At 38.0% G+C, this 19,147-nt stretch overlaps 1 protein-coding gene across 1 annotated transcript in view; it reads left to right on the top strand.

Annotated features, from left to right (window-relative positions):
• The window catches only part of LOC124605300, a 40,068-nt gene extending 21,801 nt beyond the window's left edge, over positions 1-18,267 (top strand). Inside the window, exons 2-3 of the mRNA XM_047136880.1 lie at positions 2,436-2,588; positions 18,144-18,267. Coding sequence (XP_046992836.1) covers positions 2,436-2,588; positions 18,144-18,190 — 200 coding nt within the window. The 3' untranslated portion in view covers positions 18,191-18,267. The remainder of the gene's footprint in view (positions 1-2,435; positions 2,589-18,143) is intronic.
• The last annotated feature ends 880 nt before the right edge of the window (positions 18,268-19,147 follow it).

The raw sequence follows: 19,147 nt of genomic DNA, 5'->3' as shown, positions 1-19,147 counted from the left end.
CTTCATCAGTGCATCTGAACCAAGTCAGACACTTGCAATTATGAGCAGCTGGGAAGTATTTCTCTAGATAGCCCATCAATAGGTTAGTATATGATGATGTCATGGCAGTACTGCAGATTTGTTAGTAGGTGACGCCCCTTCAAAGGAGTAGTAATTTTGGATAAGGGTATTACTGGTCATGATGACAAGGAAGGAGGTTTAGAGACAGTCTGGCATTGGGAAAGGTAATTTTCAATGGCAGCAGGTTGTGGACATTGAGGATGTTGTAGAGGGAGGTAGCATTGACAGTGATGAGCAGGATGCTGGGTGGTAAAACGACTGTGGAGTTTCGGTAGAGTGAATGATTAGTGTCTTTTATGTAGGTAGGTAGAAAATGGGCAGTAGGTTGGAGGTCTGGTTCAACAAGGGCAGAGATGCTCTCTCTGGGAGCACATTATCCAGCCACAGTTAGGCATTCAAGGTGCTTGGGTTAATGTATTTTAGGAAACATGCAGAAGATGGCAGTCTATAGGCAGGGAGATACTCATGGGAGCAGCTCTGGGATGGAGCTACAGATTTGAGAGGAGGGAATTGAAATCTCCTGAACTTCTGTCATGGCTCATGGTGGCAGGACTTATTGGTGGATGTATCCGATTGCTGGCAGAGGGGCTCTCAGCCAGGTTATTCCTGGCAACTTTGTTAATAGATGAGATTTTGAGGCTGGGATCACTATTAGGTTGTGGATTGTGGTTCTTTGTGTGAACATGAGGGTAGTTTACATGTTGAGGGATTTTATGATGAAATTGAAACAATTTTTTAGGTTAGGAAATTCTGTAAAGTTGTCAGGTGATGATTAGGAGAGGGGGGGGGGGGTTTGGGAGACAATGGTTGGATGGAGGAGTAAATTGAGGGAGGTAGGGTTCAGTGTTGGTTTTTGGTTGAGTCTCATTTTTAGGGTTGATAACTAAAAATGATACCAATGTAGAGACTGAGAGGTCTTTAATAGGCCTAAATTGATAGAATTTTGGGAGTGGACAAAAGGTGAGACCTTTGGAAAGGACTGATAATTCTGCAGTACTGGGCTTTTGGAGGACAGGTTCAAAACTGTGTGGTGGATGTGTTTAGGCATTTGGCTGTGTACCGTTTGGAAGGTTGTGGTAGCTGTAGTATGTATGCAAGGTGGGGTTTGACAATGGTAATGGCATATGGAGATGGTTTGAAAATAAAACACATAAAAATCATAAATATTCATAAAAGATTAAACAAGTAAGGAGAAAAGAGTTAAAATGAAATAAGATCAATGTAAAAATGGGATGAGATCAAAGTTCACCCCAACCTCAACAAAGTTCTCCAGATACTACGTCTAGCAGCCCACCATCCTGTACAGTTAACACCATTGATTGCATAAGCATTGAAAATTTTGTTTCAAAGAAGAGTGAACATGTTAAGTGTTTGGTAGGAATGAACAAAATTAAGCAACATGGAAGTTTGGTGATTGTTGTACATAGTTGGAGGCATAGATGACAACAGTTAAGTTTTTATGCTTGTGCTGTGCACCTGACATCACACATTCTCAAACTGTCAGTGATTGTTCTGAAATGTTCAGAGCACTCTGCTGAGACAACATAGCCAGTGTGAACATCAAACGTGATTGTAGGGTGTTACTTACTGAATCTTTAGCAAGTAAGCAAAAATATTTTACATAAGCAAGCAAGATGCTTTATTTGCAGGATACGTGCTTTCTCCAATTGCAGAGCCCCTGTATGCGCATTTCACATCGGTTGCTTGGACCAACAACACTGCAATCTGAATCATACTTTCATCTGTGTGGACCACCATCATTTGTTAACCAGAAGATATTGTAAATACTTACATAAGTAGCTGCATTTTGCTTAAAAGAAAAGATACGCCAGTGACAATGTGTAACATTCTCAGAGAGAACCCTCTACAGGTCATTATGAACCAAAAGAATTATTTTTTTCAAGTAAGCTTCCAACAAATTACATCCCACCAGATCAGTGAGTATATGTTCTGGAGTTAAGTTGAATGTGTGCAGACAAGAAATAAAAGTGCTAATTTCTTACCAGTGATAGGCACAATGTTTCTCCAAATCACTGATTTCAGAACCAAATGTTCATTTCTCCTCTTGCACGCTCCCATTTCTTGATGGTTGACAGAGTCCTGAGTTACCTTTTTAATTAACTCTTCATCTTGGTCCATTCTATTTTGCCAGACAAAGGAAGCACCAATTCAGAAAACTAACTAATTTCATACTGCATGCTTTTGTTTTTTTCAGCTCCTGAATGTGTGTTGAAACATTTCAGTTGTTTCATTTTGTTGACCGTTTTCCATGTAGGTAGACAGGTTAAAGTGTCACCTGGAACTCAAAATGTGCAATGAAGCTCTATGGATAACACAGTATGAGAGTTTTTACTCACAACAGCCTTTCTTTTCAGTGGTCGCATTGTTTAAGAGGGGATGGAATGAGATACCAGAAGTAATAGGATCTTCGTTTATGGCATTGATTGGATTTGGATTAGCAGGTGTTGGCTTATACAATTACTATTCTCATGATGGCAACAATCGTAGGTACAAGGAGTTGTACACAGGTAACAAAAGCTGCTTTTATTTAGTAATAAATATTTGAATTAGTTAACACCAAATTAAGTTATGTAGTTTGGTAACCCATCTGTAATTACTAAAATGACATGTAAAAGTAATGCAGAGTTAAGCAGAAAGAGAATTTTGGGCTTCTGGAATAAAGTGACTCCTTCCTATGGTAAGGAAAAAGGATGAACAGTAAAAATCTACGAAGAAGTTCTAAAGTCCAAATACTGTCATTCGCAATGCTATGTATGGGAGTTATGCTGTATGTTGATCCATCACATACCCCTTGTTCTCTTCATTATGACTGCAGTTACAGGAGGAAAACTCTTTGACTGTCAAAGATTAAAATTTGCTTTCATGTTCTCCTACATCTTGAATTTATTAAAATGAGAGGCCATTGCTGTAACCAGTGCACTTCATTATATTATTGCTGAAATTTCCATTTAGTATGTGTTTGTAACTTGTGTGATGACCAACATCAGCAGTCTGAACAGCATGATCTTTTTTTTGCTAGTCAATGACTGCTTATCAGAGGCAGCCCCTGACCAGTGCCAAGTTTCCCGACAGAGACTAATGCTTAAAGTGTATAAAGTAGTTAAGGAAACACAAAATTAAACTGCCAAATTCAACATAACACACTGCAATGATTAACCAGCACACATACTGCAGTAGCTGGCAACCTAAGCTTGAGCAACCCACCATGGTTTCAATAGACACTAATCTCCATATTGAATCTTACTTCAAGGCATAAATCTACCTCACTTTCTAATATGATAAAATCAAACAATGGAAAATCCAAGAAGGAACAGTGACAGTATTATGAAAAGGATAGACTCATTGGGTAGTGGAGATGTTGAGCCAGGCTGGCCTCGCAGCCAGAGACAGTGAGCATGTGGGTGCGAGTTGCATTTGTGTGTGTGTGTGTGTGTGTGTGTGTGTGTGTGTGTGTGTGTGTGTGTGTGTGTGTGTGTGTTTGTTTGTTTTCATGTCTTCTTCAAAAGAAGGCCTTTTGGTCGAAAGCGTACTTGTTTAGCTGTCTTTTTGTTGTGCCTGTCTGAGACTCAGCATCTCAACACTATGGTGATTAGCAATCTATCCTTTTCATAATTTTATAACATGATAAATTCTCCTTCTTTTGGAAAGCAGAACAGCTCAAGAAAACTGTTTAGTACAAGCCAACACTGAAAGTATGCTGCCTGATAACATCATGACAGTAAGGAAACCATTGTAAGATGCAAATCGACTGACACAAGCTGTAAAGTGCTACAATCAACCCATCCAATGAAATCTATTGTAACTGAAGATGCTGACTTCCAGCTGTGTGAATGCACCCTATAAAGTTTGTGTATCATAATATAATTAATTTTAAGTTTTAATGCCTCTCAAGTGATGTACATATATTACAAAGATTCTGATAAGATTAACCAGAAAAAAATATGTCTGTTGCTGTTACACAAGAATCATACTGCCTTATCTGGCATACAGTCTGGAACCGGGCGACCGCTACGGTCGCAGGTTCGAATCCTGCCTCGGGCATGGATGTGTGTGATGTCCTTAGGTTAGTTAGGTTTAATTAGTTCTAAGTTCTAGGCGACCAATGACCTCAGAAGTCAAGTCCCATAGTGCTCAGAGCCATTTGAACCTTATCTGGCCCCTAATCTGCCAGATGGAAATAGTCACACGGATCTAGTCATCCGTATTTTGGTTTTCTGTAGTTTCACTAAATGTCACAAGGCAAATGCTAGAATGGTTCCCCTGAAAAGAACAGGGCCGATTCTTCTCCTACCATCCTCAATCTGTTATCTTCTGCTTTGTCTGTGACAACACCATGGGCATGATGCCTGGCCTACTTCATTTTCTCATGCTCATGTCTCGTGAAACGAGCTCAGTATTTAAAGTACCACTGTTCCTTCCCCAGTTCCATGCTACAATCATGAAATAGTGCACAATAAGGACGATCGGTGGTAAACTTTAGTTGGAGGCCTGTCTAATTTCACCTTCATGATGTTTTTGAGAGATGTATGTGGGTGGGAAGAAGTACGTTAGTTGATCCTTGTTGAAACACAAATTCTCAAAATTTTAACAGCAAACCATCAGATTTATGGCAGGAGGTACAGACACACAAAGTACTTTTGAACACAGTTTTCTAAAAACTTTCTTGAGCAGCTAGTTCGGCAGTCCGCTTGCTTTGAAAATGTTTCAGACTATGTAGCAGAAACACCTTATCAACATCATTGTAGAGATGGGGCTATAACAGCAGATAAGTAGTTGCTAGCATTTCACTTAGACAGGGAATTGACAGCGTTTAGTTCCAATATGATGGACCCAAAGAAATTACGGACAAAAGTTTGAACAGATTGTAAATGATGCTGTGGGGAAGTATGTGCCTAGTCAGTGAAATAAGGATAGTAAAGACCCACCATGGTTCAACAGTAACATTTGGAAAATGCCAAGGAAGCAAAGACAGTTGCATTCTCAGTTCAAAAGAGAGAGCACAAATGAAGACAGGCAAAGAATAGTAGAAAAAATCTGTGTGTGAAGTGTACAACTGCCACTACTGTCATTCCCTAGTAAAAGATCTGGCCAAGAACCTGAGAAAATTTTGGTCCTGTGTAAAATCACTAAGCAGCTCTAAACCTTCCTTCAAATCACTCAACCAGTCAGGTGTGGTAGTGGAAGATAGCGAAATGAAAGCCGAAGTTTTAAATTTTGTGTTTGAGAAATCATTCACACAGGAGAATTGTACAAACATACCATCATTTGACTGTCGCAGTGAGTCCCGTATGTGTGACACAATAACAAACACTCCTGGTGTAGAGAAACAACTAAAAGAGTTAGAAACAAGTAAGTTGCCAGATCCAGATGGAATCTCTTTTCAGTTTTACAGAGTGTTCTATACCATTGGCTCCTTACTTAGTTTGCATTTATCGTGAATCTCTCATTTATTGTGAAGCAGAGTTCTTGAACACATTCTGAGTTTGAATATCATAAATTTCCTTGAGATTGTAAAACTTATGTCCTTGACCCAGTGTGCTTTTAGAAAGCACCACTCATGCAAAACTCAACTTGCCCTTTCCTCCCATGGTACTTTGTGAACCATGGATGAAGAGCAACAGGCAGATTTCTGAAGAGCCTTTGACATGGTGCCACACTGCAGACTGTTAATGAAGGTGCAAGCATATAGAATAGAGTCCCAGATATATGAGTGGCTTAGAGGTAGAACCCAGTATGTTGTCCTCGACAGTGAGTGTTCATCAGAGGAAAGGGAAGTTTAATAGGGTTGCTGCTGTTTTCTATGCACGTAAAGGATCTTGCAGACAGGGTGAGCAGCAGTTAGTGTCTGTAGGCATAAACAAGGTGATTAAATCCTTTATTCGGATACAGCATTAGTAATGTCCTGCTTGACTCACCTACATTATTTGAATATCTGAACATAACATTCCAAAGTGATAAATGGAACAAGCATGTGCCAGTTGTGGTAAGGAAGGCAAATGATAAACTTCAGTTTATTTGGAGAATTTTGGGAAAGTGTGGTTCATCTGTAATGGAGACCACATATAGGAATTTAGTGTGACCTATTCTTGAGAACTGCTAGAGTGTTTGGGGTCCGCACCAGGTCAGATTAAAGGAAGACATCGAAGCAATTCAGAGGGAGGCTGCTAGATTTATTACCTGTAGGTTGGAACAACCTGCAAGTATTACAGAGATGTCTTGGGAACACACATGGGAATCTCTGGAGGGAAGGCGGCTTTCTTTTCGAGGAACACTACTTAGAAAGTTTACAGAACCCACATTTGAAATTCTACTGCCACCAACATAATTTCGTGTATGGGACAGTCGTGGAAAGGAAGTGTCTAGAAGTTGTTTAGGGTACAGTCGGCCAAGAAACGTACAATGACTTGCAGAGTATGTATGTTGATGTAGATTAGGTGTATAATGCCTCTCTTGTAGCACTGGACACTGAAATTGGATGAGTTGCACCTTCTCATTTCCCAAATATGCCCGTGACAAAACATACTGCTCTTCTCTATTTCCTGTGCCAATCCTACCTGGTAAGGGTCACAGACTGTGGAATAATACTGATACATCAGTTGAACAAGTTTCGTAAGTTAGCTGCTTCTTAGGTGGACTGTATTATCTGACGATTCTTTCAATGAATCTTATCTTGCAACAGCCTTTCCTATAATCAGTTTTATGTGATTGTTCTATGCTTAATAGCTCCATATCTGTGCTTTTAAGATATTTAATTTCTGTGAGTGCTTCCATTGACTATTCACTGATAATGTAACAAAACAATTACCTACTTGGTCGTTTCCCATATTTATGCACATCTGTTTACATTGAGGTAAAATACCAATTCGTGTGTCAGAGTTGACCATCTGCAGATGCTCCACATTTACTACAATTTTGTATCCACACAAAAGTGTACCATCTATGAACAGCCTTAAAAAGCTTTGGATGTTGTGCACCATGTTGCTTATGTAGATTGTAAATGTTATTCAACTCCATTAACCACATTATAAACCTAAAGTCACACTAAAACTGCATGAATTTCAAATCACACGAGGAAAAACCTGAGAGGTGTTGTTATTCTGAGATGACAATAAAATTTATAAAATAACATTGTAATCCCCAAAACAGAGAAAAGCCATTTGGTCTCTCATTCATCACTACCTAGTGTCAGCCGTGCGTGTCAAATCTTTTGGCAGTGACTCCTCTCATTATAAAGGTGTATGACATGGATGTCTAAAAGTCTGCCAGAGAATGTGTAATACTTTACTTTTATCTGTGCACCCTTTGGGATTTCCTGCCCACATTGTAGAAACTAGAGATAACGAAAACTCTGGTGAGGGATATATCATGGAGTATTAGGGGAAGGCTATCAGAAGGAATTGTTGGGTTCTGGGAGGCAGCCATGAGGCTGCACAATCGAACAAACTGTAAGAAGCGTCTTGGCTACGAACACAGTAAACAATGGACACAGCCCAAAATATGCAGTTAGTTATTCAATGTCTGGAGGCTTCTAGCTCACATAATGCAGGAATACAGCAAATATTCATTCATAAAGGATGCTTTTATTTCACTTCAGCAGTTTCAGGTGAACTGCATCTTTTTATTGACTTGTCCACTTCATTTACACGTTTAGCAAGTAGAAAACTTGGCATAATGGTTGGGAGTAGAGTATTTGTGTAGTGAGATATACAGCTTGAAGGCATGTGCTTAAGATGATTCTTTCCTGGAATGGACATTAAACATTAGGCAACATTCAAACCATTAAACAACATTGTTTATGTTGCGTCCTGCCCACTCGTCTCATATAGGGTGCCTAAGGGACGCTACATACCCAGAATGCTATACAACAACTCAAGCAAATAACATTAGTAGTTTTGTTTCTATATAGCAGATTAACAATATTTAACTTAAATGTACAAAGGTGTCGCAAGCGATGGGCGACATGCAACATAAATCTGACAAACAATGGAGATGGATCAGTACAATCTGATATGGTAGCACTCTCTGCCAGGCCGTGGTAATAGTCCGCGAATCCTGTCCACTAATGTCCAGCCGAGGCTGGCAGGAGCAATGCTTATATTCACTTCTTGCAGAGGTCGCTCCTATCATGGCGCAGTCCTTGTCGGTGAGCTATTGGCTGACGTCGCCTTACCACCTTCTGTGGTCTCACATTCCTCCTCTTCATTCTGGGGCTGGGGTCTATGCCAGAACAGTTTACATGCCTTTGAAGAGCATGTATATTTGGTCCTCAATCATGTAAAGGAGAAGCTATTGTAAAACCAAAGGCCACTGTCTTCTTAAAGTCTTTGAATTTACTTGACATTCAGTTGTAGGACCACCTATACCGTATTTACTCGAATCTAAGCCGCACCTGAAAAATGTGACTCGAAATAAAGAAAAAAAAAATTCCCGAATCTAAGCTGCACCCAAAATTTGAGACTCGAAATTCAAGGGGAGAGAAAAGTTTTAGGCTGCACCTCCAAATCGAATCAAAGTTGGCCCATTGTAATATGAGACACAATTTAGGTTGAATGAATGACGATACGGCTGTAGTAGTTTGGTTCGAGTCGTAAGCTTAGCAGTTAAGCTTTACCAGGTAGCCATTGCTATGCATCAGGCGCTCCGTCCGTATTTATACGGGTACCCTTCCTTTTTCACGTGCTTCATCTGGTTTGAATCTATTGCTTATTTTGCTTCGATCTGATAAGTGCCGTTTTCTTTGTTATAGGTGTTTACGTCACTCTAAGCTGAAAATGCATTACTGTACTGTGTCATGCATTGTTTGTCGCATTCTGATAGTGCGTGTTTACGGTCTGTTGCCGCTCGCGGCATGGCTTGCTTTTGTGCGCGCTACTGCCGCTAACAATAAAAAAATAGAGAGGAATTGTCTCATTAGCGAAACAATGGCACGAGACTGCTATTTGTTGTTACTTACACTGCTGCTTTCTTTGATAATGATCAACAAGAACCAAATAATAGACTGCGTATGATAGAACATGTTCTGAACGAGAGTTAGGCGAAAATTTTTCTCCGTTTGAAAATCTTTGCGGCCGCTTCTTTAGTACATCAAATTCTGCACATAAATTAGAGTCATCTTAGATTTGAAAATCTAGTCAGCTGCCGTGCTTCACTTCTGACTGTATCACTTAATACGAATATAAACATGACACGATACGTATATTCTTCCGCGTTTGCTGTTGTCTCACTCTAGTTTCGTAGTTTATTAGGCAGGCAGGATTTAAATGAGATAGCAGCAAACACGAAAGAAAACATGGCAAAATGTTTATATTCGTCTTATTCTTATGGTGAAGAGAATACTGCATGTGATTCACAATTCATACAAGTTCCTATTAGCAACCATCTCTTGTCACAGGTAGGAAAAATTTCAGAACGTAGAGTTGGCCATATTGACAAACATCCCAAACAGTCTTGCCAGTCGGATTTTCGTAGTACATTGAAATTCTGCTACATTCGAAGATGAACAATACGGAGTTGTATTTACTTCGTTGGATAATGTGTGAAAATGCAGTTGTCGAAACTCTGGGCAGAGAAAAAAAGCTCGTCTTCCACCTTTTTTATTTATTTTTTTTAATTTATTTACTGACGCAGAGGTTTTGGTGCCAGTATTTATCTTTGTGCCTACAAACCACGCCTGTGTAGCGCTACACATATTCGACGGCAGTTCGTTGTGGCGGCACCTACCAACATTTTTCAGAACTTCCGCTTGCTTTGCACCCGATTCTAAGCTGCAGGCGGTTTTTTGGATTACAAAAACCGGAAAAAAAGTGCAGCTTAGATTCGAGTAAATACGGTAGTTTAATTTGTGCATTAAACATTTTCCTCCGGCATGTGTGCAAACAAATTGTGATACTATGGCTCAATTTCATGTTTGTAGCAACTGCTGTGGTTGTTTTTTTAACATCAGTGGGTGGGATAGAAAATTCCAGCTGGTAAGATCAACAAACACGTGAAGATGTTCACCAATACAGAGCAAGCTTTGAAGAGATATAACTCATTGAGACTCCCACAGAAACGATTTTGAAGCTAGAAACCTTTGACACAGTAGTGCAAGACATTCAAATCAAACATTGACTGGTTAAGTAATAGTCAGTGTCAATAAAATTCACCAACAGCCATGTAACTTAAGATGTTATTTTATTTTATTTTATTTTGAAGGCTACCAGTTACAGCATTTCATTATGCCATCTTCAGGCCCCATATGCACCTCTCCAAATGAACAAAAATGTGATATACAGCCTTAAATCACTGAATGTTGTGAATTCTGTCATTACACCAGGGCTTCATTCTAAGACTTGGTAGCAAGGTGCGGAGCTGGTAAATAACACGTAAAATACTGAGGTCTCAATTTCAGCTATTCGTTTAATTGAAGGAAGTCAACTAGAGAGGGAATCTGCTTAGCAGATTATTGAATGGCTCTTGTAAGATGTACATAGTTCAGAATAAGTTGTGCAGTACGCATACTAAATACTAAAATACTGCATATGGATTGCAAGCCAAACTAATTACGAAGAACCAGGATAAGAAGTACACTGTATGGGAGGAGATATCGTTAAAATCTGATAACTACCTCAGTCTACAATATTCTTCAACCCAACTGTTGCATCTTTAAATATGAACTTTTATTGCATTCATTGACTAGCAAAAGCCTCAAGTAGAAAATTAGTTTTGTATAAACTAAGGCAAGAGAAGACATAGCAATTATAATTATGACTGGCAGTCCATGAAGATGGCAATAAGATCAGAGGAGTCACAGGAAATGTAAGGAATGTAAAAAAGATGGAATGACTTACCAGTCACTTTTCAGCCTATCAGTTCGCTAGAGTCTATAGGCAAGAACAGAGGCACCCAGTACAATAGTGAGAGTGAAATCCACAGTAGATATTGATTTGGAAGTCTGAGAAGTTATAAATGGTAGTTCACGGAAAACTAGGTAAAGAATAAACTAAGAAAAGGAGTGAAGGATAAAGAAAGGTGATAAACTACAACCAGATTCTAGTAAGTAAAGAGAAATGTCATTGGTTACACCTAGTGCTAGAAGTAGTTATCACAATGTGGAAATATCTGTATATTTTGATATATTATGTGATAAATCACATTTAGTTATTTTAACATGATATTATGATCAGTTGATTGCCTACAATTCCATTAATTGTTGTTCATTTAATCAACTACATATAAACTAATGGTTTCAATGATACAGCTTATTCAATACAACTACAGTGAAACCCTTATTGTATGTTTTCATGTGGTTCAGACTTAAAAAAACGCAAAACTGAGGAAAATGTTAAAACCCCCAAAATATGAGCAAAAACACATGCAATTGGCATGTACTTTGAAGCGCCAAAGAAACTGGTATAGGCATGCGTGTTCAAATACAGAGATATGTAAACAGGCAGAATATTGCACTGTGGTCAGCAAAGCCAACAAGTACCTGGTGCAGTTGTCAGATCAGTTACTGCTGCTACAATGGCAGATTATCAAAATTTAAGTGTGTCTGAACTTGGTGTTATAGTCAGCACACGAGCAATGGGACACAGCATCTCTGAGGTAGTGATGAAATGGGGATTTTCCCCTATGACCATTTCACAAGTGTAACATGAATATCAGGCACATGTTGAAACATCAAATCTCCATCATCACTGCGGTTGGAAAAGGATCCTGCAAGAACAGGACCAACAATGACTGAAGAGAATCTTTCAACATGCCAGAAGTGCAACCCTTCTATAAATTGCCACAGATTTCGTTTCTGAGCCATAATTTGTGGCAGTGGTGTATTTGGAAATGGCTCAATGACCTCTATCATTAGCAGAAGTGATAGTCTTTCCAATTACATACCCAACAGTATTAATAGTGGCAAAACCCACTTTTTTCTAATAAGTCTGTTGTATGACATAAAATTCTGAAATTTCTTTTTTATTTATTTATTTACGCTTCAAGTTCCGTAGGACCAAATTGAGGAGCAAATCTCCAAGGTCATGGAGCATGTCAGTACCTGAAATTACAACATAAAAGTAATAACAGATAAAAATAAATGTTCATGAACCTGAAAAAAGTCAGTCCAAAAGTTTAAGTAAACGCTGTCAGCAATAGAATAAGAATCAGCTTAATTTTCCAAGGAACTCCTCGACAGCATAGGAGTGACCCATGAGGAAACTCTTCAGCTTTGATTGGAAAGCGCATGGATTACTGCTAAGATTTTTGAATTCGAGTGGCAGCTTATTGAAAATGGATGCAGCAGTATACTGCACACCTTTTTGCACAGGAGTTAAGGAAGTCCGATTCAAATGCAGGTTTGATTTCTGCCGCATATTAACTGAGTGAAAGCTGCTTATTCTTGGGAATAAACTAATATTGGTAACAAGAAACAACAATAAGGAATATACATATTGAGAGGCCAATGTTAAAATACCCAGATTCGTGAACAGAGGTTGACAAGAGGTTCGTGAACTCACACCACTTACTGCCCAAACCACCCGTTTCTGAGCCAAAAATGCCCTTGTAGAATGGGAAGAGTTACCCCAAAATATAATACCATACGACATAAGTGAATGAAAATAAGCAAAGTAGACTAATTTTTGTGTCGAAGTATCATTCACTTTTGATATCATTCGAATAGTTAAACTGGCAGTATCAAGTCTTTGAACAAGATCCTGAACATGGGCTTTCCACGACAGCTTACTATCTATCTGAACACCTAGAAATTTGAACTGTTCAATTTCACTAATCATATGCCCATTCTGTGAAATTAAAATGTCAGGTTTTGTTGAATTGTGTGTTAGAAACTGTAAAAACTGAGTCTTACTGTGATTTAATGTTAGTTAAAGCCATGAACTGAGATCATGTGCTGCACTATTTGAAACCGAGTCAATGTTGCACACAACATCCTTTAGTACCAAGATAGTATCATCAGAAAACAGAAATATTTTAGAGTTAACCGTAATACTAGAGGGCATATCATTTATATAAATAAGGAACAGGAATGGCCCCAACACTAATCCCTGGGGTACCCCCCACTTGGCAGTACCCCACTCAGATCCCACGTCACAGCCGTTATCAACATTGTGAATAATGACCTTTTGCTGTCTGTTGCTAAAGTAAGAGGTGAACCAATTGTGAGCTACTCCCCATATTCCATAATGGTCCATCTTCTGGAACAATATTTTGTGATCAACACAATCAAATGCCTTAGTTCAATAAAAAAATGTGCCAAGCGTTCGAAACTTTTTGCTTAGCCCATCCAGTACCTCACAGAGAAAAGAGAATATAGCATTTTCAGTTGTTAAACGACTTCTAAAGCCGAACTGTACATTTGATAGCAAATTGAATGATATAAAATGATCAATTATCCTTACATACACAGCCTTTTCAGTAACTTTTGAAAACACTGATGGCATAGAAACAGATCTAAAGTTATCTACATTATCCCTTTCTCCCTTTTTATGAAGCAGCTTTACTACTGAGTACTTTAATCGCTCAGGGAATTGGCCGTTCCTGAAGGAAAAATTACAAATATGGCTAAATACAGGGCTTACATGTGCAGCACAGTACTTTAATATTCTGCTAGACACTCCATCATAACCATGAGAGTCCTTAGTCTTCAGTGATTTAATTATTGACTCAATCTCCCTCTTGTCTGTATCGCAGAGGAGTATTTCAGACGTCAATCTCGAAAGGCATCTGCCAAGAAAGGTATGATTTCCTTTAGGAACTAAATTTTTATTTAATTCACCAGCAATGCTCAGAAAATGATTGTTAAATACTGTACATATATCTGATTTATCAGTAACAGAAATATTTTTACTTCAAACTGACTTATCACCGACCTTGTGCTGCTGACCAGACACTTCCTTCACAACTGACCATATGGTTTTAATTTTATCCTGTGAATTAGCTATTCTATTTGCATACCACATACTCTTTGCTTTCCTAATAACATTTTAAGCACCTTACAATTTTGTTTGTAATGGGCTACTGTAGTTTGATTGTGACTACTTCTAACATTTTGATATAATTCCCACTTTGTTTTACATGATATCCTTATCTCACTATTCAGCCACCCGGGCTGTCCATTACTGCTAATACCCCATTTAGAATGTTCTAATGGAAAGCAGCTCTCAAAGAGCATGAGAAATGTGTTACGGAAAGCATTGTATTTATCATCTCTATTATCAGCACTATAAACATCCTGCCACTCTTGTTCCTTGACAAGTTTTAAGAAACTTTCTATTGCTGTTGGATTAACTTTCCTACATAGTTTATAATTAAATTTGACATTGGTTTGAGTACAAAAGCCTTTTAGGGTTAAAATTTGTGCATCATGGTCTGAAAGGCCATTCACACTTTCACTAACAGAATGCCCATCTAGTAATGAAGAATGAATAAAAATATTGTCTATGACTGTGCTACTGTTCCCCTGCACCCTAGTTTGAAAAAAACACAGTTTGCATCAGATCATGTGAATTTAGGAGATCTACCAACATCCTTTTTCTTGCACAATCATATACAAAATTAATATTGAAGTCACCACATATAACTACTTTCTGGCACTTCCTACAAAGTGAATCAAGAACCCTCTCTAGCTTGAGCAAAAATACTCTGAAGTCCGAGTTAGGGGACCTATAAACAACAACAATTAGAAGTTTAGTATCACTAAATTCAACTAACGCTGCACAGATTTCAAATATATGTTCAGTGCAGTGTCGTGATAAGTCTATTGACTCAAATGGAATACTGTTTTCTACGTGCAGAGCCACTCCCCCACCCTGCAAGGAACTCCTTGAGAAACAGCTAGCTAATCTGTAGCCTGGTAAAGGAAGCCTCTAAATTGTTTGTTTATCGATTTGCGATTTGGTTGTGTCATTTGACTTTGAGTGTCAGTAAAATTTCTACCTGGGAGGAGAAGAATGAGACTCTCGCACTGACTTTGATTTATAGCTTCTGTGGCTGTTTATACTTTATAATCCTGTGCTTAAGGAATTTCTAATGTTTTGTTGGCTAAGGTCTGTAAACTTAGTACATAGTGAGCTAAACTAAGTGGTGAGCTCATTGTACATGTGTTATAGCTCATTTTACATGTGTTATTTGGTGTGGTAGCTGGGCTGGCTGTTGGGTGACGTAACAAGTTGCCTGGCAATAAGAGCTCACTACCCAGAAATGACAGACATTGCCTTGATTCTGACCAAGCATATTCTTCAAGACTCAGTATTTCAGTTGAAAAGGTTGATGGATATTCTTGCTGAATACAGTATATCAGATATACATACAAAAACACAAGACTTAATTTAAGTGGCACACGAAAAGGTGACTGCTTGGCCCCTTCATCAGATATTGACTCGGTCCAGAACACTTCACGTCAACTGTCACATTTTTCCATTGCTGCCGCAACCTAGCAGTAGTTGTATCAAAATTGCACGGTGTAGCTAAACGTTGCAAGTTGTGTTGGCAGTGCCGATTGTGGATTATGTCAGTATTTCCTCTTTCACATCTCCCCTCTCCGCAACAGTCTAAAACATCCTCTTAACTCCACCACCTCTCATTACTTTTTTACTCACGTCAAATGGTACAAAGTCGAGTGAGGCACTGAGTAAGAATGTAGAATTGAGGCAAGCCTTACTAGAAAGAAATGTAAAATCGGGGAACTTTTAGCATTGATGTTATGGGTTTTTCACAGGGGCTATGAGTTTATTGTGTAGTATCATGAGAAGTATAAAATCAGAGTGTAAAATCAAAGTTCCACTCTTATCACTAACTTCGTATGTACAGCCATGTTCTATTTAAAATTTTTAGTGAAGTACATTGTATTACGTAATTCATGTAATGCCCTTAAATCTTCTGGTGTGGTTGTCTTTCCTTATTGGCAAAAGCCTTTATCACATTATTTCTGGACTTTGTAACATACCTATAGTGCCCATGATAAAGTTTCCACTCTGCTACGGAGTGTGTGTTCATACAAAACTTACTGTCAGATTGAATCTGTGTGCCAAACCAAGACTCAAACTCAGGACCTTTGCCTTTTGCAGGCAAGTGGTCAGCCAACTGGTTGAGCACTTTCTCACAACAGACAAAGGTACTGAGTTTCATACCTACAGGGACTGATCACTCCACATCCGAGTTTCATACTTGTCACAGAGAAGTCTGTGAAAAGGGCAGAATATATTGGCAATCTTCAGTTCCATTAATCACAAGAACAAGATGAAGAGTTTATGCCAAGTCATAAAGATTGCATGGGCAGCAATAAAAAGTTGTTCAGTATCATAAAGTATCAGGCTAATCTGCTGATTAGTTTTGTTTGTGTGGGTTTTTTAAGTAGTCATGTTGCATTATTTCATTCAGACAAACAAATTGGTATTCTACCTATGATAAAATTCTTTGTTTTGAATGATTTATCATCAATAAAAATTTGTCAAAAACTGAAAAAGTCTCTTCCTCCATTTCAAACAGTTGAAGATAGGTAGCCGAGTTCAAAGATAGCTCTCACTCCCTTAAAGTTGATCCTTTTGAAGAACTACACCCACATATGAAAACATAAAAAAATACAGAGCATGTCATTTATGCAGTTAATTTCTCATCAGTGTTTGGATGTTTGTAGAAAGATTCCATATTATTATATGTGCTGCGTTTTTACTGTGGGTAAGGTTATGATCTTCACTCAGGAAATGAAGCAGCAGTCCAACTAATGACTCAGTTGCTGTAAAAGTTTTTACTGAATTATAAATGGGACAGATAATTTTGCAATTGGTAAAACCATGCAGTCTACTTGATTAAGAAGATGAAAAGCTATTGGAGAAGAGATGAGGATAGAAAAAGAAGGAAAAAATCCTTATTTTGCAGTACAAAGTGCTTGCCCACAAAGATGCTTCTGCGATAAGAAAAAATTTAAAAATTCTAGTGTGATTTCTGGATACATGTAAAGAAAGTTCTGGCTAGAAAATCTTGTGTGTGCAGTGAAGAGATCTGGCTGGCCTGGCAGTTATTATCAAGTCTTTTCGAACCACCAAATCTATTCACTACAAAAATGTTAGACATGGAGCAGCTAACCTAGTATCCTTGTAGTTTGAAAATCTATTTAACTATGTTATTGTTTGTAGAAACTGTTACTGTTACTGAGTAGCAGAACTTCTGAAATTTTAGCAGTTTCCGATGTCATTTAATAATATAATTAACCTGTTAGTGCTTCAAGGAACATTTATTGTTGCTGAGGTAGCAGAAACCAATTCTATTTATTTTAGTCAGAGAAAAAATTAACATTTTTTATCTTTGTGTTAGCATCTGCAGAAAACTGCTTTCCTGCCCTGTTTATGCCGCGGAACTCTGTATTAAGGCAAACATAAATTGTTGAAATTCCCTGACTTCTGAGCTCTGTAACGTCGTCAGAAAATACTAAAGGAAATGTTAAGATGTAGTATTGCTTTTAATTTTGAATTTCTGTGTGAGGGTTAGTAATGAAGTTTGTTTTTATATTAAAAAAGTAGCCATGTTATTTGTTTCTAGACAAGAAAGAAAAAGTGTGTATTAACAGTTCAATTTTCAAAAAGTTCTCAGTATTTTCCACACCACTGGTAAGGAAATAGTTCGTTCATGTGTTGTTAACCATTATTGATATTTCAGTGTAAATTAGGTTTTTATTGCAGATCTAATGCACTACACACATGGTTGCTATGTTCTGACAACTACAGATTTGGCATTTGAGATAGTAATACATAATAATCTTATTGGGGAAGTAATTTATTTCTGCTCTGTCTTCACACCATACTACAATGTACCAGAAGGCTGTATCTTTAAAGTTGCTAATGGTTGCCTCAATGTGCTTCCTCCACATGGCTATTTAGTATCTAATCAAATAGCTAATAACTTCAAAATTCAAGCCTTGTTTGATTCTGGACCTTCATGTGACTGTTTGTTGTAATATTTTGGCTGTGGTGTGTGCTCATGACATAGCTATTTGTAAGAATTGTCTATGGTAGTAAATTTGTGGAAATTTATTTGAGAGTTTGAAGTCTAACATTCACTTTCTACTTTTTCAGTATACAGATCCGATGACCCAAGAGCAGCCAGAATCCGGAAGGACTAGTTCATATACTGAGGCTCCTCAGATTCAGTGTAGATAAAGTTTCTAATGATTAAATCGGATATACAAATTTTTTGTTACTCAATGTGTTTTCTTTTGTAAATGATTTCCTCTCTGTGGAACAACTTAGCTCCAAATAATATTTAACAACAGATAACTGTAATGACATTAACACTGTTATAGCACAAAAAGCAACAACCTTTTCTGTAAATAGTAATATTTAGGCTACAGTTTTGCAGCAGTTTATTGGAGACTTCCCCACGAATGTTGTTTATTGAAGAAAATATTATTCCACTGCTAATAAAACCATGTAAAAAAATAGATGTAGTTCTGGAATTTACCTACCATTAAAAATTTAAGTTAAGAATTATAGCATTCCACACATATTTTACTATTTAAAATTCTATCACAACTTTGGTAAACAAGTAACAGCAAAGGAAAGCAACAATTTTCCATTCCAGCATTTGAATTTGTAACACCTCCGTTTTTATCCCGACTTGATCTGATCGAATAGCAGCCCAATATTTATTATTAACATGACCGTGAACCTAATGGGGCTGGTAATTGGAATTGACTGCTACGTAAGTTGTTACTTTCCAGTTCGTCCTGTTCAATACAATAATATTGAATGTATGGTAATAAGGAACACAAACACAGTTTTACTAATTACGAACTTACATTCTTCTCAAAACACAAAAAGGAGACAGCCACTGCCTTCGTCATACATATTTAATTACGGCTTATCTCAGCACAGGCTTTCTTCATTTGCCATTATCGTCACATGGTAATCCATCACTGCATCCAACACTGCAATCCACGGTTAGGCTGGCGCGGTAGAAGCGAAACTAAATATCGGCACTAGTAATGTCACTGATCACTTTTATAAAGATACTTCATCACTTTCCCGGTATTTATTTATTATTTAGGGGTCTAACCATGGCAATGGTGACACCCTTCTCG

This window comes from Schistocerca americana, chromosome 3 (assembly GCF_021461395.2).
Source record: "Schistocerca americana isolate TAMUIC-IGC-003095 chromosome 3, iqSchAmer2.1, whole genome shotgun sequence".
NCBI lineage: Eukaryota > Metazoa > Arthropoda > Insecta > Orthoptera > Acrididae > Schistocerca > Schistocerca americana.
The sequence above is the reverse complement of the archived record's forward strand: the minus strand, read 5'-3'. Positions and strand labels throughout refer to the sequence as shown.